Genomic DNA, 25,723 nt, shown 5'->3' with positions numbered 1-25,723 from the left:
TCTTAATACAGATATATGTATTAAAACAATTATATATATATATATATATATATATATATATTCATTGGCCTTAACACCCAACGAAATGTTCTATTAGTTTTCATTTTCATTAATTAATTCATTCATTCTCTTTATTTCTTGTTTTATGTGTTTTATTGTTCAAAATTTTTATATAATGTCCTTTTACAATGAATTTGTATGGAGACTTGCATCATTTGGCGCTAATCCAATTTATAATAGACTACTTTAAAATCTGGTGTAAAAAATTAAACCAATTCTTTGAATTGATCAATATGATCAAATATGATCTTTAAGAAATATAAGACTATCTTTGACTATCAGACTCAACCATGAAGAAAATCCAGACATTCATCAACCCCTGCCTCAGGGGAATACTACGAATCAGATGGCCAGTAAACATTAGTAACAGGGAACTGTGGGAGAGAACCAGACAGCAGCCAATAGAGAAAGAAATCCTCCAAAGAAGATGACGCTGGATTGGCCATACCGTCCAGAAACCTGCTAACAGTATCACCAGACAGGTGCTGACCTGGAACCCTGAAGGCAAGAGAAAAAGAGGCCGCCCCTGAAACACCTGGCGACGAGACTTGGAGCCAGAATCCAATAAAATGGGACTGTCATGGAAACAACTGGAGAAACTGGCCCAGGACCGGAACTGTTGGAGAGCTCTTGTTGACAACCTATGTCCCAAATGAGTGTAGAGGCGATTGATGATGATGATGATGATGATGAGACTATCTTTACTGCTTCATTCTCCTCATATTCAAATACTTCAAATATTGATAAACAGGTAAGACTATGTTTATCTTTTAAATTGGTTATAACTTTTATTACATGGACATAATATGCCTCTGTTTATATGCTTGTGTTATAAGGATATTCTATTAAATAAATGGTTGCTTTAACCACAACAATTTTTATAAGTACATAAGTCACTTGTATAAGTTGTAAAGTGAAAATATATATATATAGATAGATAGATATATAAATATATATCCTAATCACATCCTCATTGTCTATAGGTACATCAAATGTCTTATGCTGCTTTGATGAAGACATCTTCATTATTATGACAATATTCAAGATTGTATTTTATGCAAATCAGGGAAACAGTTTGACTACAGACAACAATGTCCAGATCATCACACCACCATTGTAGACTGTTGACTCAAGGAAAGTCATGGATTCCTGCTCTCTGTATCATATACTGACCACATCTGTAAGGCAGCAGCAATTCAGATTCATCACAGTACAAGGTAAATTATCCCCTGTTCATTTTTGTGATTTTGAGCTCATTGCAGCTTTATCTTTCTGTTCTTGTCTGTCAACAAGAAATCAACATAATCTAGTAATTTTACATTAACATGTATTGAACATTCTGAAATGAGTTTTTGTGTTTGACAGAGGCCAATGTTGTCTGTCATTGAGGGTATTTTAGTGGTGTTGTCCTCAATGGACTGAATCCCCAACCACACTGTCATCACTGAGGATAGTCTATAAGCTGACCGCCCACTGAATTATTGTCCTGCGATGAGCTGGATTATGCCACGTTAAAAGATCTTCAGTTTCCTCTGGTTCCAACTTCCAATCTCCAAGTTACAGCATATTTTCATCTCTGCTGGATGTCCAGTCATTACATCTCTTCGTTGCCACTGCTTCAGTACAGCCAAAAGTAATCTTCATCACCGCTGGTCCTGCCCAGCTCCAAGTGTGTTTTTCTGCAGCTGATTACAGTCATCTCCAAGTCTCCTTCATCATCATCTCAGCCTGGATCTACCCTGTTTACAACTACACCTGTGTTAGTCTGGCTGCTGGTCCCACTCTGCCTCTCACCTCCATCAGTTCTGTCGTGCTCCACCATCTCCTCTAAATCATCCTTTGCCTCCTCCCTCTATTGCATCCTGCCTGGCTTCTTCCTCCATCATCTCCACTGTGATGTTTCATTTTGCCAAATCCTGGGTCTCATTGGTATTTGTCTCCTCAATGCCAACCTCTGTTACCTCTGTTGAAAATTTTGCAGCATGAGCACAACATTTTTGGTGGTGTGTGATTTGAGGTTATGTCACAATAGCATTCTGTTTACTTTCATTATCATATTCAGTTTCACTTTCCCTGTCACCACTTGCCCAAGTTCTTGTTAAGGTTTTTATTATTTTTTTATTTGTATTTTATTTATTTTTTTATGTAGGCCTACACTTTGGCTACCCTACCTTACTTCCCAACTCTGCTGTATCATGCCTGTTTGCCTGAACACCTTGATTAACTGTTCAGACATGAGTGTTCAAGATTCTCTTGAGGAATGTGGACTTCTCTTTTACTCTTTATCTCTTCTTTAATGTACTACATAACTGTACTTTATTGAATATGTTATTTTTGCTTTTAAAATGTAATGTTTTTTCAATGCATTTAAAAGGAATGAATGAATGAATGGTTTATTTTTTTATTGTTATTTTGAGTTATAATTTTTTTTTTGTATATTTTGTAATTTCACATTTCATGTGGAAATGTCTTTTACTCTTTATTGGCTCTTTAATGTGCTATTTAACAAATATGCTTTTTAATTGAACATGTTATTTTTGCTTTTAAAATGTAATTTTTCTTCAATGCATTCAAATGGAATGAATGAATGAATGGTTTATTTTTTATTGTTGATATTTTGAGTGTTTTTTATTAATTTTTATATTTTGTAATTGCACATTTTATTTCATACTTCAAAATTCTTTTTAATATGCAATATAGTTTTGAACAAATATAGACTTTGCCATTTTCATATGTGCAAACAATTGAAAATGAATGAATGAATGAATATTTATTTACAACTATTGAATCTTTTTCTCTTAAGTTAAAATATATTATTCTTTCATTTGTGCTTTTTTTGGTTACTATTTGACATTTAAAAAATGTTGATATGTACTATTTGACATTTTAAATTGAAATTGAATTAATTAATTAATTCTGTCTTACAATTTCATATTTCTTATTTTCATATGCATTTTATTATTCTGTCTTCAAAATTTTAAATACATTTTTGTTTTCTTTGACTTTTGGTTTGATTCCATGTACTTGTTTTTATGGCACATGTTCCATATTAACTCTAATAAACGTGCTAACACACATTTTGTTGTAGATGTAGATATTTAAAATAAATGATACGTAAAAAAATGCTTATTACAGGTTTCCCGTTTAAAACATAATCTTCACTTTTCATTGTAATCATGTAATATTATTGAAAAAAAACATGCCTCAAATGAACAATAAAGTGGTAAACCTTGAAAAATAAAGTATTTGTAATGTTATTTAATGATTTTATAAAGTTTAAATATGATTTGAAATGAAAAAAAAAAATTGTTACAATATTAATGAGCGCAATTAAAAAATAAGTGATCCTCTACTGCCATCTAGTGGGAATTTCAGAGAATTTTCCATAAAATAATAGGAACATTATTATTCTTTAGTTTTTTTTTTACTTTTATAGAGGCAGCTATTGCCCAATGTCCATGAAATTGTGCATGCTTGTTTAGAGTCATATGTCTATTGTACTTAGTTATTTTAAGGAAATTTGACGATTCCTTGAGGAGTTGTAAACATTTGCCATTTATGCTTCTTGTAATGTACATAAATGTATGGCTGGCGCATTTAAATGTGCATGAAAAAGGATATGCTAAAACCCAAAGAAAAGAGAAGCTTAAACAATAATATTTGATACACACAGTTTTACACATGCGTACACACACACACGCAAAGTTTTTGAAATATGTTATTGTGCAAATAATGTTTAATGGTCATTAAGCATTTCATATTTTTCTTTGTGATCCAATAATATAAACGTATATTACAGTGCACCATGACAATACAAATTAGCCCATGCTGAAAGCTGATAAAAACATAAACAATATGTCTAATCCTACTGCTCCCTCTAGTGGACAACAGTGCTATTACAGCCTCCATCTTACAGTTGAAATTATTGATAGTTTAGAATGTACCGTAAGCCCTCTGAGCATCTGACGTCCAAGAAATTTGGCATGTTTCTTCAACTTGACTTGTTCTCAACATGTACAAAGCTTTGTAAAGTTTCTACTTCGTGCAAAACAATATATAGAGATGTTACTAATTATGGGCAATACCAGATCTATAAATAAATAATAGGTATTAAAATCCTTTTTGTAACACCATTTTCAGGGTTCACAGTAATTATTCTGTAGCACAATTGAGAACATGGTTTTAGAGGAGAATGAAGGAATGAATGGAGCCATCTAAATGCAACAGTACCACATTCTATTATGATTTACTAGAGTTTACCACGATTATAGCATGATTTACCATAGTTAACCATGATTTTCCAGTTTAACATGATTTACTATGTTCTAGTATGATTTACTGTTTTAGTATGTTTTAATATGATATACCACATTCTAGTATGTTATATCATGATTCACCATGTTTCTTGTATGTTTTACCACGATTTACCACAATCTAGCATGATTTACATTGTTCTAGCATGATTTACAATGGTTTAGCCTACCACATTGCTAGTATGACTTAACAAGGTTTACAACATTGCTAACATGATTTACCACAATTCTAGCATGATTTATCATGGTTTATGAAATTGCTAGCATGATTTACCACTGTTTACCACAGTGCTAGCATGATTTACCATGATACATCACGTTCTATTATTATTTGATTTACCATGTTCTAGCAAGATTTACCATGATTTACCACATTGCTAGCATTGATGTGAAGTGTCAGTACAAATGAAGTGATAAACTCTGACAAAATGTGATTGTCTTATAATAGTAATTGTTTTATAAGCGATCTTTTAGTGTCTAAATATATGAATGCAAAAGCACATGTGAAAAGACTACTAATAATTAGAATGTCCAGCAGAGGGCAGTAGAAGACCACTTATTGACTCACTTTCATTTTGAACTACTTGGTTTCTCCAGTATTCTACATTAAAGCAAAACAGTTTTTTCATGTTAACTCCATGATGCATGTTCACACACACACACACACACACACACACACACACACACACACACACACACACACACACACACACACACACACACACACACACACACACACACACACACACACACACACACACACACACACACACACACACACACACACACTTTTGGGATATGTTATTGTGAAAATCTGTTTTAATGCTGTATAATAAGCATTTGCAGGATTCCCATTTCTCAATATGACAATTGTCAATAGTAATACTTCAATAGATTTTGACAAAATGTGATTGTAAATGTTAAAATAATTATTTTATAAAGTCTAAATATGAATTATATAACAATATTAGGGAGTAATATGATGAAATGACGGCAGGGGGCAGTATAATACCACTTATTGGCTTAATATGGCATGTTATTCATATCATTTTAATCTTTTTTAACTGTTAAAAACATATTTTGTCCGATCTGTCTGAAATTTTTCATGCTTCTTTATCATATTATTTCACATGTTCTGACCTGTTTTTAAGAAGATCTGAGCATTCATTGAAGAGATATAGGCTTTTGGTGACACTTGGTCAAGGCTACATATTGAAGTGACCCTATTATAGCCATACAAATGCAGAAGTTCAACTTTTTCTGATAATCATTGATCTAGAGAGTCCAGAGAATTGTTCTGCCATGGTTTTGAACATTATAATATGAATATTATTTGATCATAGATGGAAAACACAATTTACAGTCAATACATGCAATTTACCATATAGGAAATATATGGTTTTAAAGCTTTTTAACAGTTCTAGCGCCAACTATGGTCCGATCTCCATAAAATGTTGCATGCTTGTTAATGATGTTATATCACATATGCTCACCAATTTTTGTGAAGTTCCGAGTTTTTACTTAGGATTTATAGGCTTTTGAGTGTATTTTGACACACCCCTTTTCTAAATGAGCCAATTATAGCAATACAAATGCAAAAATTACACTTTTTTTCGATAATTACTGATCTAGAGAGTCCAGAGAATTGTCCTAGACTGGTCTGGTTCCGATCGGGCAAAAAACCAGGGACTAGTTTGAAAAAGTAGGTTTTTTACGTAATTGCGTATAATTAATGAACAATTCGATTGACAGCATTAGTTCTAGAGGCAAAGTTGTTCAGCATGAGGAGATCTATCAAATGGTATGCATATTCTGACGATATTTGTAACACCACGTGATTACAGAGCCGTAAAACTCGTTAGCGCCAACTAGTGGCCGATTTATTTCAAAACTCTTACAGACCTTTAGGGCCATGAGTTGAACATGGCCATCGAGTTTCATTCCGATCGGCCTCCGTTAACCTTGTTCGATAGGTGCTCAAAATTCATTGGACGATGGCGGCCATGTTTTTTGAGATACACCAATGTCCTTATATACATACATGGGGCCTTGGGCCAAGACACTGCATACCAATTTTCAAGTCAATCGGACGAACGGTCAGGTGTCCAGACCCCTTTTTATGTTTTTATCGTGTTATAGCGCCACCTAGTGCTCAATCGTCCCGATTTTTTTACTGCGACCACAGATTGAACTCATACATATGTGTACCAAGTTTAGTGAAGTTATCTCATTTACTTCTCGAGTTATAGCCATTTTAGTAAAATAGGCTCCTCCTACAATGTTAATTTTGCACCCCCTAGCAACCGTCAATCGATAATCGAAGTTTTTTTCAATAATTATTGATCTTCAGACGCCAGAGAACATTTCTGCATTGATTTGGTTCCGATCGGGCGAAAAACCAGGGACTAGTTCGCAAAAGTAGATTTTTGACAAAATTCAAAATGGCGGAAAATCTATCATGGCGGAAATTAAATCGGAGATATACGTTTTTTACGTCAGGTGGTCAGCTTTCCAATGATATAAGACACTTGAGTCTACGACATACGGTCTAGGAGTTATGACCAGTTTTGCGCAATTGATCGCTATAGCGCCACCTATGGGCCAATCGGGGTCATTATTTGATAACCTCTCCTCGATTTTTGTACTACCATATGGCAAAGTTTCAGAGATCCAGCACTTACGGTTTGGGCTGCACGATGCGTTTTACGGCGGAAGAATAATAATAATAATAATAATAATAATAAAAATCAGTACAATTACAATAGGTTTTCAGCACTTCGTGCTTGAACACCTAATAAAAATCAGTACAATTACAATAGGTTTTCAGCACTTCGTGCTTGAACACCTAAAAATCAGTACAATTACAATAGGTTTTCAGCACTTCGTGCTTGAACACCTAAAAATCAGTACAATTACAATAGGTTTTCAGCACTTCGTGCTTGAACACCTAATTACAATAGGTTTTCAACACTTCGTGCTTGAACACCTAATAATGACGGTACCTTTTTGCCAGTTTTAGCGCCACCTAAGGTCCGATCTCCATGAAACTCGGCATGCTTGTTAATGATGTTATGGCACATATGCTGATCAATTTTTGTGCAGTTCTGAGTTTTTGTTTAGGATTTATAGGCTTTTGAGTGTATTTTGACACGCCCCTTTTCTGAAATGACCCTCTTATAGCCAGCCAAATGCAAAAATGACACTTTTTTTCAATAATTATTGTTCAGCAGAGTCCAGAGAATGGTCCTAGCCTGGTCTGGTTCAGATCAGCCAAAAAACCAGGGACTAGTTCGCAAGAGTAGGTTTTGGACAAAACTGGCCATAACATTTTTTTTTTGCTCCAAATCGAATTTGGAGATATACATCTTGTTTGTCTTGAGCCAAGGATTACAGTGATGTGAAAACTGTGATTCTAGCACAAACGACCTAGGAGTTATGAGCAATTTAGTACTTTGGGTTGCTGTAGCGCCACCTATGGGCCAATCGGGGTCATATTTTGATAACCTCTCCTCGATTTTTGTACTACCATCTGGCAAAGTTTCAAGGCTCTAGCTCTTACGGTTTGGGCTGCAGAACGCGTTTTACAGGAGAATAATAATAATAATTAAAGCTGCAAGCAGCATTTGTCGGTGTTCAAGCTTTTAAGGCCTTTAAGGCCGTTAAGCACATTAACGTTAAAAGACATTAAGATTTTTTTAGCAAGCATTTAACCACTGACATCATAGATGGAAAAACACCATTTACAGCCAATACAGGCAATTTACCATAGGAAATATATGGTTTAAAAGCTTTTTAACAGTTATAGCGCCACCTATGGTCCGATCTCCATAAAATTTTGCATGCTTGTTAATGATGTTATTGCACATATGCTCACCAATTTTTGTGAAGTTTTGAGTTTTTATTTAGGATTTATAGGCTTTTGAGTGTATTTTGACACGCCCCTTTTCTTAAATTACCCTCTTATAGCCATCCAAATGCAAAAGTTCAACTTTTTTTAATAATTATTGATCTAGAGAGTCCAGAGAATTGTTCTAGACTGGTCTGGTTCCGATCGGGCAAAAAACCAGGGACTAGTTCGCAAAAGTAGCTTTTTAACGTAATTGCGTATAATTAATGAACAATTCAATTGACAGCATTAGTTCTAGAGGCAAAGTTGTTCAGCATGAGGAGATCTATCAAATGATATGCATATTCTGACGATATTTGTAACACCACGTGATTACAGAGCCGTAAAACTCGTTAGCGCCAACTAGTGGCCGATTTCTTTCAAAACTCTTACAGACCTTTAGGGCCATGAGTTGAACATGCCCATCGAGTTTCGTTACGATTGGCCTCCGTTAACCATGTCTAATGGGTGCTTAAACTTCATTGGCCAATGGCGGCCATTTTTTTTTTAGATACGCCAATATCCTTCTAGATATAGATGGCCCCTTGGGCCAAGACACTGCATACCAAAATTTAAGTCAATCGGACAAACGGTCAGGTGTTTATACGTTTTTTCTGTGTTATAGCGCCACCATGTGGCCAATCGACGCGGTTTTTTTATCGTGACCTCAAATTGACCTCCTACACATGTGTACCAAGTTTGGTGAAGTTATCTCATTTACTACTTGAGTTATAGGCGTTTTAGTAATATAGGCTCCGCCTACAACGTTAATTTTACGCCCCCTAGCGACCGTTAATCGATAATTGAACTTTTTTTCAATAATTATTGATTATCAGACTCCAGAGAACAATTCTGCATTAGTTTGGTTCCGATCGGGCGAAAAACCAGGGACTAGTTTGCAAAAGTAGGTTTTTGACAAAATTCAAAATGGCGGAAAATCTTTCATGGCGGAAATTAAATCGGAGATATACGTTTTTTACGTCAGGTGGTCAGCTTTCCAATGATATAAGACACTTGAGTCTACGACATACGGTCTAGGAGTTATGACCAGTTTCGCGCAATTGATCGCTATAGCGCCACCTATGGGCCAATCGGGGTCATAATTTGATAACCTCTCCTCGATTTTTGTACTACCTTGTGGCAAAGTTTCAAGTCTCTAGCACTTACGGTTTGGGCTGCACGATGCGTTTTACAGGAGAATAATAATAATAATAATAATAATAATTAAAGCTGCAAGCAGCATTTGTCGGTGTTCAAGCTTTTAAGGCCTTTAAGCACATTAGCATCAAAAGACATTAGGATTTATTTAGCAAGCATTTAACCACTGACATCATAGATGGAAAAACACCATTTATAGCCAATACAGGCAATTTACCATAGGAAATATATGGTTTAAAAGCTTTTTAACAGTTATAGCGCCACCTATGGTCCGATCTCCATAAAATTTTGCATGCTTGTTAATGATGTTATTGCACATATGCTCACCAATTTTTGTGAAGTTTTGAGTTTTTATTTAGGATTTATAGGCTTTTGAGTGTATTTTGACACGCCCCTTTTCTTAAATTACCCTCTTATAGCCATCCAAATGCAAAAGTTCAACTTTTTTTTAATAATTATTGATCTAGAGAGTCCAGAGAATTGTTCTAGACTGGTCTGGTTCCGATCGGGCGAAAAACCAGGGACTAGTTCGCAAAAGTAGGTTTTTAACGTAATTGCGTATAATTAATGAACAATTCGATTGACAGCATTAGTTCTAGAGGCAAAGTTGTTCAGCATGAGAAGATCTATCAAATGATATGCATATTCTGACGATATTTGTAACACCACGTGATTACAGAGCCGTAAAACTCGTTAGCGCCAACTAGTGGCCGATTTCTTTCAAAACTCTTACAGACCTTTAGGGCCATGAGTTGAACATGGCCATCGAGTTTCGTTACGATTGGCCTCTGTTAACCATGTCTAATGGGTGCTTAAACTTCATTGGCCAATGGCGGCCATTTTTTTTTTAGATACGCCAATATCCTTCTAGACATAGATGGCCCCTTGGGCCAAGACACTGCATACCAAATTTTAAGTCAATCGGACAAACGGTCAGGTGTTTATACGTTTTTTCTGTGTTATAGCGCCACCATGTGGCCAATTGACGCGGTTTTTTTATCGTGACCTCAAATTGACCTCCTACACATGTGTACCAAGTTTGGTGAAGTTATCTCATTTACTACTTGAGTTATAGGCGTTTTAGTAATATAGGCTCCGCCTACAACGTTAATTTTACGCCCCCTAGCGACCGTTAATCGATAATTGAACTTTTTTTCGATAATTATTGATTATCAGACTCCAGAGAACATTTCTGCATTGGTTTGGTTCCGATCGGGCAAAAAACCAGGGACTAGTTTGCAAAAGTAGGTTTTTGACAAAATTCAAAATGGCGGAAAATCTATCATGGCGGAAATTAAATCGGAGATATACGTTTTTTACGTCAGGTGGTCAGCTTTCCAATGATATAAGACACTTGAGTCTACGACATACGGTCTAGGAGTTATGACCAGTTTCGCGCAATTGATCGCTATAGCGCCACCTATGGGCCAATCGGGGTCATAATTTGATAACCTCTCCTCGATTTTTGTACTACCTTGTGGCAAAGTTTCAAGTCTCTAGCACTTACGGTTTGGGCTGCACGATGCGTTTTACAGGAGAATAATAATAATAATAATAATAATTAAAGCTGCAAGCAGCATTTGTCGGTGTTCAAGCTTTTAAGGCCTTTAAGCATTTAAGACATTAAATTTTATTTAGCAAGCATTTAACCACTGACATCATAGATGGAAAAGACTACGTTTTAGCATGATTTACCATGATATACCACATTTTAGTGTGATTTTTCATGATTTACCATGTTCCAGTATGATTTACCATGAATCTAGCATGATTTACTATAGTTTACCATGATATACCAAGTTCTAGTATGATTTACCCTGTTTTAGCATGGTTTACAACAATTGAACACATTCTATTATGATTTAATGATTCTAGCATGATTTACCATAGTTTACCATGATTTATCTTAGTTTACCTTGATTTACCATGTTACAGGATGATTTACCATGATATACCACATTCTAGAATGATTTACCAGGATTCTAGCATGATTTACCCTATTTATTATGATTTACCATGTTTCTAGAGTTATTTACCACGATTTACCACGTTGCTAGCAATTATGTGAAGCATCAGAACAAATGAAATGATAAACTCTGACAAAATATGATTGTGTTATAATAGTAATTGTTATAGAAGGGATTTTTTAGTGTCTAAATATATGAATGCAAAAGCACATGTGAAAAGACTATTAATAATTAGTATGGCCAGCAGAGGGCAGTAGAAGACCACTTATTGGCTCACTTTCATTTTGAACTACTTGGTTTCACCAGTAATCTGCATGCTTACAAACACAAACACACACACACAGTTTTCATGCTTCTTTATCATGTTATTTCACATGTTCTGACCTGTTTTTAAGAAGATCTGAGCATTCATTGAAAAGATATAGGCTTTCGGGGACACTTGGTCAAGGCTACATATTGAAGTGACCCTATTATAGCCATCCAAATGCAGGAGTTCAACTTTTTCTGATAATTATTGATCTAGAGAGTCCAGATAATTATTCTGCACGGGTTTTGAACATTATGATATGAACATTATTTGATCATAGATGGAAAACACCATTTACAGCCAATACAGGCAATTTACCATAGGAAATATATGGTTTTTAACTGTTTCTAACTGTTATAGCGCCATCTATAGTCCGATCTCCATATAATTTTGCATGCTTGTTAATGATGTTATTTCACATATGCCCACCAATTTTCGTGAAGTTCTGAGTTTTTTTTTAGGATTTATAGGCTTTTGAGTGTAATTTGCCACGCCCATTTTTTAAAATGACCCTGTTACAGCCACCCAAATGCAAAAATTACACTTTTTTTTAATAATTATTGATCTAGAGAGTCCAGAGAATTGTTCTAGCCTGGTCTGGTTCCGATCGGGCGAAAAACCAGGGACTAGTTCGCAAAAGTAGGTTTTTAACGTAATTGCGAATAATTAATGAACAATTCGATTGACAGCATTAGTTCTAGAGGCAAAGTTGTTCAACATGAGGAGATCTATCTAATGATATGCATATTCTGACGATATTTGTTACACCACGTGATTACAGAGCCGTAAAACTCGTTAGCGCCAACTAGTGGCCGATTTCTTTCAAAACTCTTACAGACCTCTAGGGCCATGAGTTGAACATGTCCACTGAGTTTCGTTCTGATTGGCCATCGTTAACCTTGTCTTAAACTTAATTGGCCAATGGCGGCCATGTTTTTTTAGATACGCCAATATCCTTCTAGACATAGATGGTCCCTAGGGCCAAGACCCTGCATACCAAATTTCAAGTCAATCGGACAAACGGTCAGGTGTTTATAAGTTTTTTCTGTGTTATAGCGCCACCATGTGGCCAATTGACGCGGTTTTTTTATCGTGACTTTAGATTGACCTCCTACACATGTGTACCAAGTTTGGTAAAGTTATCTCATTTACTACTTGAGTTATAGGCATTTTAGTAAAACAGGCTCCGCCCATATTAACGTTTTGACGCCCCCTAGCAACCGTGAATCGAAATTTCAACTTTTTTTCAATAATTATTGATCTTCAGACTCCAGAGAACATTTCTGCACTGGTTTGGTTCCGATCGGGCAAAAAACCAGGGACTAGTTCGCAAAAGTAGGTTTTTGACAAAATTCAAAATGGCGGAAAATCTATCATGGCGGAAAAAAAAAACCTGCGCGATTTTTTGTTCGTCTTGAGCCAAGGATTCCAATGATATAAGACACTTGAGTCTAGGCCAAAGGGTTATTGAGATATAAGCAAAATAGTGAATTTTTTTTGTTTTTTGCGCTATAGCGCCACCTATGGGCCAATCGAGCTCATAATTTGATAACCTCTCCTCGATTTTTGTACTACCTACTGGCAAAGTTTCAAGTCTCTAGCTCTTACGGTTTGGGCTGCACGATGCGTTTTACGGCAGAAGAATAATAATAATAATAAAAATCAGTACAATTACAATAGGTTTTCAGCACTACGTGCTTGAACACCTAATAAAAATCAGTACAATTACAATAGGTTTTCAGCACTTCGTGCTTGAACACCTAATAAAAATCAGTACAATTACAATAGGTTTTCAGCACTTCGTGCTTGAACACCTAATAAAAATCAGTACAATTACAATAGGTTTTCAACACTTCGTGCTTGAACACCTAATAAAGTGAAAATGAATGAGTCTCTATGGCCCTCTCTGGATACATGTGGTCATTGCACTTTCATTCCGTAAATAGGTAAAAAACTTAAAAATTTCCACAAAAACACAGCATAAATGTATAGTTGACAAGTAAATAAAAAAAATTATATATAGTTTTCCATAAAAAAAAATTATATTTCCTTATGCAATCGCTCTTTAAAATGCTTGGGGTCAGTCTGACCCCAAACATCTTAAGTGTTATCCTTTTCTAACAGTGATTAAGGGTTAAGACCGAACGCACGGACCCCATTTGAATTATACTGTCTACGTTCACTTGACATATAATATACTTTGTTTACTAGGATACTCGCCAAGACGGGCGTTTTTACATAGTTTTGTGTGAATTCATCCGTACAAGCGCAATAGTGAAAGACTTCCACTCAGTGTTCGCGCGCTGTCTGAGGCGATGGTTTTCGGGGCGCGCGCTTTGGATGTTTGAAGTTCATGTAACTTCTTGACCTGCAAATGTCCTGTAATAATGTCGTTAAACATAAATAAGGTAACAGTTCATGTTTTACTTACATATACGATTTAGTTTTAATCCAAATATACATAGTGCGCTATATATATAGTGCGCGCTCTCTCTCTCTCTCTCTCTCTCTCTCTCTCTCTCTCTCTCTCTGGTCAGTTATGGTTAATAATAAGCTACATGCCTCATTTTACTTTCTTTGCCATTGACATCCGACTGAACTACAAACTTTCCACTGACGTCTGATGCGCTCGACCAGCTCGCGCTTCGGTGCCGCGGCGCGCTCAATCCACTGCGCGTTTTTCTCTTATCAGCTGGCGCACCACAGCTATATAGGCATTACTATATTTTGTTTAATATTTCACTAATATGATACATTTACTTCATAGACAGCCTTCTTTTTTATCCCCATTATACTTTCTGTTGTCAGTGCTTCTTTGTCTGGACACAAACACTGTACACACGCTGCTTGGTATCGGTTGTTGGTATCGGGGCGTTTTTACGAGTACGAGTACATGAGCTCAGTATCGGGCCATCCCTAATTTTTAGTACATTTGGAGTGCTGTCAATACAGAGAACAACGACAAAAATCGGTGTTGCCTACACCGTGTTATCCTCTTTTTAAAATTTGCACCCTATTGACTTGAATGGGGTCTAATTTTAAACCTGCTTTTATTTCTCTTATCATCCTTGATGTGTCATACAAGTGCCCAGCCATGTTGAGTGATTCCTTCAGAGTGAACACGAGTGAATCTGACTGCAGCAGATGTGAAAGATATGAATAAAAATGATGTTATATCAGCCAGCGCACAGACCTGTATTTAGTTCCTGTTTTCGGTCGAAGTCCAAAGTAGTCGATTGTCGAGTTCATGCTCATCATAGGTAACTAAACCTATGCGCGTGAACTCGACAATCGTGAACTGTAACGTCCTATAATGGTAGCCTAATGCCATGTTGGTAGATTGGCACCTGTAGAATTTCCTTTTGTTGAAAGCCCAGATAAAAGTAAAAAGCTATTATTTTGTATAGATCCATGTCCGCGCAGTTCGACTTCACAAGCGCGAATGCACACACACGCAATATATATATATTATTAGGGCCGGGACTCGATAAAAAAAAAATGTATCTAATTAATTAGAGGCTTTGTAATTAATTAATCGAAATTAATCGCATTTTAATCGCATATAAATATTTGACCTGAGAACAGGGAGAAGTAATTTTTTTCACATGGATTTTTAGTATACCATTGAATAATGACTGAATACATAAGCTTAAGCAACAAAATATTGTTTATTTTTGTTCAACCAAGTCCAGCAGACCAGTGCTATTTTTGCCATTAAGTGTAACGTTAGCAATAGCCGTTCCGAATTCCTTGTTGCACAGCTTGCACACAACCATGCTCTTATCGACGCTTCCATCCGTTCGTTTTTTATAACAAAATGTCCCATCCAAGGGGCCGACCAAAGCGGTCCTGTCAGCTTCTTTGTTCATGTGCACTGTGGTTTGTTGTTGTCTGAAATTATCAAGTTATGAACATAGACGGTTATGAACGCTATTGGTGCTCCAGTATAATCGGTCCGCCTAAACTCATCCAGTGAGAAACGTTCCGCGGTGCAAAAATAAGTGCGATTAAAATGCGTAAATTTTTTTTAACGCGTTATTTTTTGTGTAATTAATTAATCTTAATTAACGCGTTAAAGTCCCGGCTCTATATATTCTATATATATATATATATATATATATATATATATATATATATATATATATATATTTATATTAGGGGTGTAACGATACACAAAACTGACGGTTCGGTACGTCCCACGGTTTTGACTTATTGGTTCGGTTCATTTTGGTGGGGTGGGGGGGTTTAGAAAGTTAAAATTGCTTCTTTTCTTTTTTAAACAGTGCTTTAATTAACAAATTGCATCCTTGTCTTTAAATTAATTCAATTACAAGTAAACGTTTCGCAAGGATAAAAAAATTCTCTGCTAATGCTGTAAACTATATAGGAGCCGTTACTTGCACATTACTATAACATTAAAGCTTAACAACAGAGCCTAGACTTTTAGCCTAAATTCAGTTGCTATTTATTTTTAGATATAATAATAATAATCAACACTCAAATAACAAATTGTATGAAACCATGTAAACTGCACATAAGGCAGTTTTTAGATTAACACGTTTTTACTCTAATTAATTATTGAAATATAATAATTTACACAGCTGCTGTCATTTTCATGAAAGATAATTTAAACATACATTAAATAATCAAGATATCATTAACAGGTTAATTAAAATATAATATATAGGTTAATATAGTGCATTTATTTAGTGAACGAGTTAATTTCTTTAGCAAACCAACAAGCTGTGGACACCGAATGACTTGCCCGAGGTAAATAAAGCTACCGGTATGTGAAAAACTAAACGTTTTATTGACGCATTTCCGCTGTTGGAACACCGAGCGATTACACGAGTTATGATGCCTTTCAGTAAGTAGGCCTATAATGTATCTTTCAACATACCATCAGGTGTTCATTCATGTTTATTCTGTAACTGAGGAAGAGATGATCACGTTTACTCGCGCTGCCGCATGAAATGAGGAGCTAGTACAGTGATCTGTCACACCACATCAAAGAGCGCCAAAACGACATTTCATGTTTGAATTTCGTGATCAAATAGACAGAATTTGAAAGATTACACCTTGCTTATTATCGAAAGTATCAAAACACTGAGCTTATTGTGATTAAATGTGGAGCTGTATTCGTTGTGTACACATAAGACATGAGGTCCAATGAGACAGGCAGGGCGGGGCGGTTTCGGTATGCCATGAGTATCGCGATTCGTATCGTGGGTGGTGTATCTCGTTTTTTCAGTTCGGTTCGAATGGCTAACTTGGAAGACGCTCAACAGACTACGAGTGGAACAAGGGAGGTGCAAAGCACTTATGAAAGCATGGAACTATCAGACAGACGACACATGCAGCTGTGGAGCAATACAGACAATGTCCCACCTACTGGAGTGTGAGGATGCTCCCCAGTGCAGCCCCCAGGACTTGGCTGAACCGACCCCATCAGCTGTAACCTGCGCCAGATATTGGCAGAACGACATCTGAAGTTGCAAAGGACTCGAAGAAGAAGTTTGGTTCGAATATCGTTACACCCCTAATAAATATATATATATTATATATATATATATATTAGGGCCGGGACTTTAACGCGTTAATTAAGATTAATTAATTACACAAAAAATAACGCGTTAAACATTTTTAACGCATTTTAATCGCACTTATTTTTGCACCGCGGAACGTTTCTCACTGGATGAGTTTAGGCGGACCGATTATACTGGAGCACCAACTAGCTTTCACAACTTCCATAGACAGTATTTAAACGATAACTTCTAGCGTTGCCACCCGTCCCGGTTATCCAGGGATTGTTCTCTTTTTTGAGCGACAGTCCCGGAAAATGTATATTCTTTCCCGGGACACGAATTGTCCCGTTTTTTTGTGAAAATTCTAAAGTAGAATTTCCTGGTTTCAAATTAAACCGTTTCCGTCTACTGTTACTTTGTTTTCTTCATGGTTGTGTACATCCAATCCTGTGTCCGTAAACGGGTAAAACAGTGGATTGGCCAATGCCAGGCGTTTACTTTTATTTGATTGGAAGCTCAACTTATCGCCTAGCAACTGCCTGCACTGTCGGTCGGTCGGTCGCGCGCGTGCGCTTCAACACACATCCAGGACTGAACAGCGTGAGCAGTTGCTAGCTAGCTTTAAAAAACGTTCTATTTACATCTATTGTGTGAAATTGGGGGAGAGATGGACGAGGAGGATAACACAACAAAATCGGATGAGCCACCAGTGTCAAAGAAAAAACGATTTACAACCTATAAGAGCATGGTTGTGTGCAAGCTGTGCAACAAGGAATTCGGAACGGCTATTGCTAACGTTACACTTAATGGCAAAAATAGCACTGGTCTGCTGGACTTGGTTAAACAAAAATAAACAATATTTTGTTGCTTAAGCTTATGTATTCAGTCATTATTCAATGGTATACTAAAAATCCATGTGAAAAAAAATTACTTCTCACTGTTCTCAGGTCAAATATTTATATAAGATTAATCGATTAATTAATTACAAAGCCTCTAATTAGATTTTTTTTTTTTATCGAGTCCCGGCCCTAATATATATATATATATATATATATATATATATATATATATATATATATATATATATATATATATATATATATATATATATAGATATATATTAGGGCTGTCAAAAGATTAATCGCGATTAATCGCATCCAAAATAAAAGTTTGTGTTTACATAATATATGTGTGTGTAGTGTGTATAATTATTTATATATATAAAAACACACACAATCATGTATATATTTAAGAAAAATTGGTTATATTTATATATAATATAAATTATATAAATGTATATACAGTATATAAATGCAAATATTTCTTAAATATATACATGAATGTGTGTGTATTTATACAAAATAACTATACACACTACACACACATATATTATGTAAACACAAACTTTTATTTTGGATGCGATTAATCGCGATTAATCTTTTGACAGCCCTAATATATATCTATATATATATATATATATATATATATATATATATATTGAAGGGTTGGTCAAAATCCCTTGTCTCTTCAGTCATTTATATATATATTTCATTCTATATCCTTTTGAATGCTTACATTACTTTTATACAAATTAATAATCAAATATATGCATTATCACATAATCATTTCTATATTCTTTTGTGCTTGTGAAATTATATTTTTCTCTTGAGAGCAATGCCATTTCTCTGCCTTTCCTCCTGAGGAGCTATGTTTTGGCTAACTGATAATACGAAGCTCAAGCACTCTTCGGCCTTGATGATGTTATTTGGTGGTGTTATGTGTGTGTGTGTTTGACTTTCTACGTAGGTCCTGACCATTTGGAACAACAACACACAGACGCATAGGAGGGCGCCCTCCTCTAACCTGCGAGGTCACCACAAGACCTAAATCTACGGATTGGCGACAGCTATCCTAACTAATGGCGATAGGCACATTTTATCTGCTCACATGTGAAATTTTTTATGGTTTTATGTTCTCTTAGCCAATCAGATGTATGATGATGCGATGCTTGCCCTTGCAAAATGGTATAATTGGTGTATTATTTTGTGTAAGGTAGAGTTGGCTTGCGACCTCCTCGTGAGACTTTGACGCTCGCTCTACCAATGAAACTGCAAACTATTCTTCAGTAAATTTTGATCTTTTTGATTGAACTTCACAAATCCTGGTCTTCTTTCATCATATCGGGTCTCGGGTCTTATAACTGTTAGCCCCCCCCTAACAATATATATACATGCTTTAATTAAATGTTACACTAATTACGTTGTATACAGAAGAGAACATGCATTTCGCAAGTTTTTCTTTAAAAGTGTAATCCTTCTTTTTTAAAAGTATACATTTTATCATACATATTTATTTATCATACAGTATTTCAAAGTAAACACGTTTATACATTATACTATTCATCATGTTAGTGTTTAAACACTCATACTGGCCTACTTTTATATCATGCTACGTTTAATATTAAAGAGCATAAAAACATTCTTGTGTCCGGTATATTTATTTAGCATTTTAAAGGTTGCCAACCTGTCCATAGTTCATATTTCAACATGTTTCTGTCTATTTCATACATTATAGTCTAGCAACAGTTCAACTACAATGTGAAGTTTATGCAACAATAACACTAACATAATTCAAAATACATTTCTTACCTTAAAATCTTTCTCTTCTTCAAATTGCGTTCTTCTGAGGTAAATCAAATGTGAGCTCATCTAAATTCGACTCAGGACTGATGAAGTTTGATTCTTTGTTTTTGAGGTAATGAGGGCTTTACAGGTTTGCATTCTTTCATGAGGACGATTTGCATGTGTATCTGTTTTGCACGCATGGGTGTGGTCATATTATAACTAATGAGCACGCGTTTGAGAAACTGGGCATCATTTTGGTTTCATACAAATTACTTAGAGAATATTTGTTTTTGTTTTGAATTAGATCATTTAAAAGTACACACTTTAATGTTTATAAAGATATATTTTTCATGTATGAGTGACAATTATTCACAGAGTTTTGTTTCAGTTAATAGACGTGCTCAAGAAAAAAAAAAGTCGATCGCGGTCTACCAGTCGATCGTGAGAGTAAATTGTACTCTGGTTTGCCCTTTCTCTCTCTTCACCGCTCCCGCGTCTCAGACCTCAAAAACATAAAATATTAACCTTTATAAACATAGTATTTATTGAGTAAAGAAAAACGCTGTACTTATTTAAAAAAAAAAATATATATATATATATATATATATATTTATTTAATCTTACAAGATCATTGATTACGTTCAGCTATGCGCTGGCCGGAGGAGGAGGGGCGGAGCTATGAGCTGTGAGGTTTTGCCTGACAGTCTAATCGAGTAACAAGATTTAACACAAGCTGTTTTAATGCTTTTCATTGGTTGTTAAATATTTGTAAAATTCACCGACAGACAAAGTTTGATCAATAGCATTGATTTATGAAAAAAATAACAGCGAAATTATAAAAATACTAAACCTTTCCATTTAAAATACATATTTTTAATGCATAGAAACAATATTCAAAACAATAATATAATAGAACCCATATTAAAGAAAAAAATAATAAATCTTCAGAAAAATCAATAACTGAAAGGATTAAACTGGTCCCTTTTTTTCTCTCTTTTTTATTGCCATGTTATAACCAGCACTCTAGCATTATAACTAGCATGAACACACTATTATTTTTAAATAAAATTATTCAATATTTAATTATTTCATAATTATTTAATTTCTACAGGCAATATTTTTAAAAATAGAGTCGGCTCTTCAGATATGCGAGCTCCCGACGTTCACCTCGAGCCGCCTCATTCGCGTCACTACTCACTGTTACTATGGAGACGTTGAGAGAGCTGCGAGTCGCGACGTCAGCAAAATAAAACACAACTATGGCAGAAGCCAAAAAAACAAACATATTTTCATTCTGACTGGGAAGAGGATTACTTTTTTGTTTATTCAAATTCGAAGTCCATCTGTCTTATTCGCAATTTAAGCGTGGCCTTACCGAAGAAGGGCAATTTGGAGCGGCATTTCAAGACCGTGCACAAAAGCTATGACGCAGATTTCCCAGCTAAATCAGCTCCACGCACCCGAAAAGTCTGGGAATTGAAGGGGCAGTTAGCAGCTCAGAAGTCCATTTTTACCAGGCCAAACACAAAGGGTAAGGCTGCAAATATAGCATATTATCGTGTCAGTCATGTATTTGCAAAACCCAAGAAGTCTTTCATGGACGGCGAAGTTTACATTTTACATTTAGCAGACGCTTTTATCCGATTCCATGTGACATGATACGGATTTTGAGAAGTTGTACTCTATCTTTTAACACACTTTCAGATGCTCATTCATGTTTATTTTGCGCTGTAACTGGTAGTAAGGCGGAAGAGAAGATCATGTGCTGCTGCTTCTCTTGAGCTGCGCCACAGCGATCTCACGCCACAGCGACAAAACGGTATTTATGTTTTTGAATTTCGTAAGAAAATGGACGTACTTTGAAATTTGACATCTTTGTCAAATGTCTCAAAATCAGAGACTTTGTTTCAGTAACAAAGCACAAAGATTATTGCGATTTATTGGATGGGATGTGCGCTACAATGTTTCCTTCATTCATCAACTGAAAACAGGAGAGACTAATCGATTCTTGGGATTTAAGAATCGATAACAGTTTGTAAAAATGAGAATCGATTAAAATCGAGAAATCAATATTTTTTACCTAGCCCTAGTTCAAGTACATTTTTAAATGTTTGTTCTTCATCTGTTTTCTTGCATTTATTTAAGGCAAGTTCACACTACAGGATTTTAAAACGTCGGGCTGAACTGTGCAGTTCACACTACATGACTTGCTCTCTGTGAAATCAGGAGTGTTCAAGTTGTTGAGCTGTTCACACCACACGACACAACGTGATTGATCCGCAACAGGAGGTAACGCACTACACGAGTTGACAACAACCCTGTCACCCAAAGATTATATCTGGTCTACAAACCACGTTTTGTCACGAAAAATAACACCATAAAACGAACCGGAAATGATGCAATACAGCACGCGCGCCACTACCCAGCGAAGAAGACGAAGAAGAACACAAGTAAACAACACGCGAGTCTTTGTTTGAATATGGACGTCAGACAGAAATTAGTGCTGCAAACTGTTTGATTTGCTCTGAAAAAAAAAAAATGCGTAGTTTCCTGGTGACCTCAACCCATACCTTGCTCTGATTGGCTGTAGCTCATGACATCACATGTGGTTGAGTCGTGCGACAGCTCCGGATATCTAGCATGCTAGATATTTTCTGGGCTCGGTGACGCGTCCGCGAGGCGTCAGCGAGCGTCTTTGATGCGTTGTTGGCTCTTTCATACTAACAGATTGGCAAGTGTTCATCGGCCGCGAATCCCCCGCGATTTGCACGCGATAACAACCCGACCTGTCGGCGAGCTCAACGATTTGAAAATCGGGCTTAAAATCCTGTAGTGTGAACTAGGCATTAGCTGATGCTGATTGCCATAACTGAGTCTCTGGTGCCCAGGTCGCAATTTCAATCACACAGCACGGAGCATTTTAGGCCTACAGGAATGTCTGGACCACAGCCAATCAGAGGCAAAGACCCGCCTCATCTCTGTCTCTGATTGGTTTAGACCATGATATGATCCAACCATGAGAGTGAGTTCCGTCAATAGAGAACAGGTGCTTCGTTCTTGGAGAGGCAGCGGATGCGAGGACGAGGTGCACCAGTGCGACCTAGGAACATTTTTAGTCGCATCCTTACAAATTTTGGTCGCACTCTAGAGCCCTGTATCACTGGCTGAGTTGTTTACTTTCACACGTGAGGCTGAGCGCAGCACAGAGAACACGCTTCACGGAGAGCGCTGACACTTCAGATTAGGGCCGCAATGACGGCATCATCGATTAAGTCAACTACGAAAATACGTTGACGCGTGAAATGCGTCGACGCGTCACATTAATTATTTACGTTTAAATATCGAGTAATGGCGGCTTCTGCTCCCGCTCATGGTGAAAATGACAATCTGGCTTTATCACATTTATGTTATCACATAAAGCCAGACCTCGTTCATAGCAGTTTTGCTGCCATGGTATGCCATTTCAGCTTTGCATAGTGAACAAAGCACCATTCTGTTCGGACGTAGTTTAAAGTATTCCCATACTTTGGATGAACGTGGTCTGGCTTTATGTGATAACAAATGTGATAAAGCCAGATTGTCATTTTCACCATGAGCGGGAGCAGAAGCTGAATGTTGGCTGAATGTTCAGCCAACTGAATTTATAACTTAGCCTAATTTATAACTTCAACTTACATCTGTCAACAAAAGCTTTCAGTGCATTTGACAGTTTTTAAAAGTTGTGTATTATGCACATGTAGACTCGAGACCTGCACTCCCGCGGTAACCAACGCAACAGAGTGCGGCGCAAGACTAGTTTTGATGGCCCGCAATACTCCCGCAAAATAGAAACATCTATAAATTAAACATCTAAAAACTAATAAATTGTTATTCATCTGCTGTACAAAAGCAACAAGAACAACTAAAATAAAATAGAAACGATTTACAGGCCAGAGTTTCTATCTATTTCTAACATGTTGGCAGCGTTGAGCGATGTAGCCAATCACAGACATGTGTTGATTTCTTGAACGCAATGGCCAATCAGAAGCATTTAAGTTAGAATCCCCTCACTGCTCAAAATTGACTTTTTGTTCAGTATATATTGCTATACAGTAGTCAATACAGTACCATCTGAAGTGGATCAAACCCTTTCATCAAAGTTATACACTTCAAAAGCTGACTGTATTTACAATATACATTTATTAAATGGTTTAAATATATCGAAAAATATATGAAATAATATATTGCGTGAATAATACTCAAGGAATCGTCACTTTTCATACATTGAAAAATGTGACAATATATTAACACTGTGCAATGTAATTAGTTGAGTGTGGCCGACTTTAAAACGATTGCTTTTAGGTTCTCAAGGATGTTTTACTCAAAGTTGTAACTAAGTTTCAGACATGCACAAAGTATTAGCAGTTTTATACAAATAAACATACATTTACGTATTTTTAGAAGAAGAAAACCGTAACATTGTGAAATATTAGCCTACAATGTAAAACAGCTGTTTTCTATGTGAATAATAATATAAAGTGTAATATATTTACACTTCATGAGTAATGCATTTTCAGCATCATTACTCCAGTCTTTAGTGTCACATGAATGATCCTTCAGAAATCATTCTAATATGATGAATTGATGCTCAAGAAACATTTATGATTATTATCAATGTTGAAAACGGTTATTTACATTTTTATTTCAGAATTATTTGATGAATAGAAAGTTCAAAAGAACATTTATCTGAAATTGAAAGCTCTAGTTTTGATACCTTTTTCCGCGGATACCTGTCTAAAGCTCTGTTAGCTTAATGTACCACAACAGTCACTAAAGATGAATGATGAATTGACACCAACCTGTTTGTTCCTCGTGTTTTATTATTCTCCAGGGTTCTGGTTCACTCGAGTTCTCCTCAATCTCCTCTTTAACAAACACCATCTTCTCAGTTCAGTTGCTGCACCTCCAGATATTCCTGCTCGATTCAAAACTTCTAGTCACGTCTATGAGGACGATAATATTACAGTCATTTACTCACCCGACTCAAAATTGGCATCTTTCTACAGTCATAACAGTCTGTGTCATGCCAGTAGCGCGACACAACACCAGAGATCAAGCTGAAAACAAATCTTCTTCCTCTGAGGTTTAATGGCGGTCGGAAAACAAACGATTGTGACTTAGCGCCACTCACTGGACTGGAGAGTGAAATGTGGGCATAATCAAACATAGCGGTAGAAGACTTTGCATGCTTTTTTTTGCTACTTTTCCTACGTTTGCCTAGCCTGGTTTTCATTTTATAGTACTGATCGAAGGAAAATTAATATTGAGCGGAAGTACGTAGGAGGGCGGAGCCAGGCTAAAGTTTGCCACCTGAACACACACATGCATTGAAAGCCATTGAATGAGCCAATAATGGAGCGTTTATTTTTATAATTAAAAAATTAAAGAACAGTCAAACAAATATACACAAACATATAATTGAATGAGCCAACTGAGCATTTTTTTTAAATATCAACCACTGTGCAAAACACACACACACACACACACACACACACACACACACACACACACACACACACACACACACACTTCAAAGTCAGATAAAAGTCCTACTGCAAGGTTTATTGATGCCATCATTGTATATTTATAGAGTTGTGAGGTTTATTGTTTATTCCTACCCGTTTTTTTTTTATGCCTATATGTAGCCACAAAGTAGGCTACTTATATATATATATATATATATATATATATATATATATATATATATATATGTAATTGTTGTTATATTTTTTTTTTACAACATATTTGACTAGATATAACCAAATATGCCAAATTGTGAGGTTTTAGCTGTTATCACGTTGGAGAGGTCACGCTGGACATCCTTAAACATCCAGGATACGCACA

The 25,723-nt window shown here is 36.0% G+C and overlaps 1 protein-coding gene across 3 annotated transcripts in view; it reads right to left on the bottom strand.

Moving 5' to 3' along the window:
- Window positions 1–24,955, bottom strand: part of LOC307000367 (uncharacterized protein) — a 214,432-nt gene extending 189,477 nt beyond the window's left edge. For 2 of the 3 annotated variants that reach the window (XM_079615920.1, XM_079615923.1), the window contains exon 1: window positions 24,679–24,892. In XM_079615920.1, the coding sequence (XP_079472046.1) occupies window positions 24,679–24,760 (82 nt within the window). In that variant the 5' untranslated portion in view covers window positions 24,761–24,892. Of the gene's footprint in view, window positions 1–24,678 lie in introns of all 3 variants that reach the window. The other variant, XM_079615919.1, reaches the window with a different exon arrangement.
- Between the last annotated feature and the right edge of the window lie 768 nt (window positions 24,956–25,723).

The sequence above is a fragment of the Phoxinus phoxinus genome (genome assembly GCF_949152265.1).
Source record: "Phoxinus phoxinus genome assembly, chromosome: 1".
NCBI lineage: Eukaryota > Metazoa > Chordata > Actinopteri > Cypriniformes > Leuciscidae > Phoxinus > Phoxinus phoxinus.
This window is presented reverse-complemented; position numbering and strand designations above follow the sequence as displayed.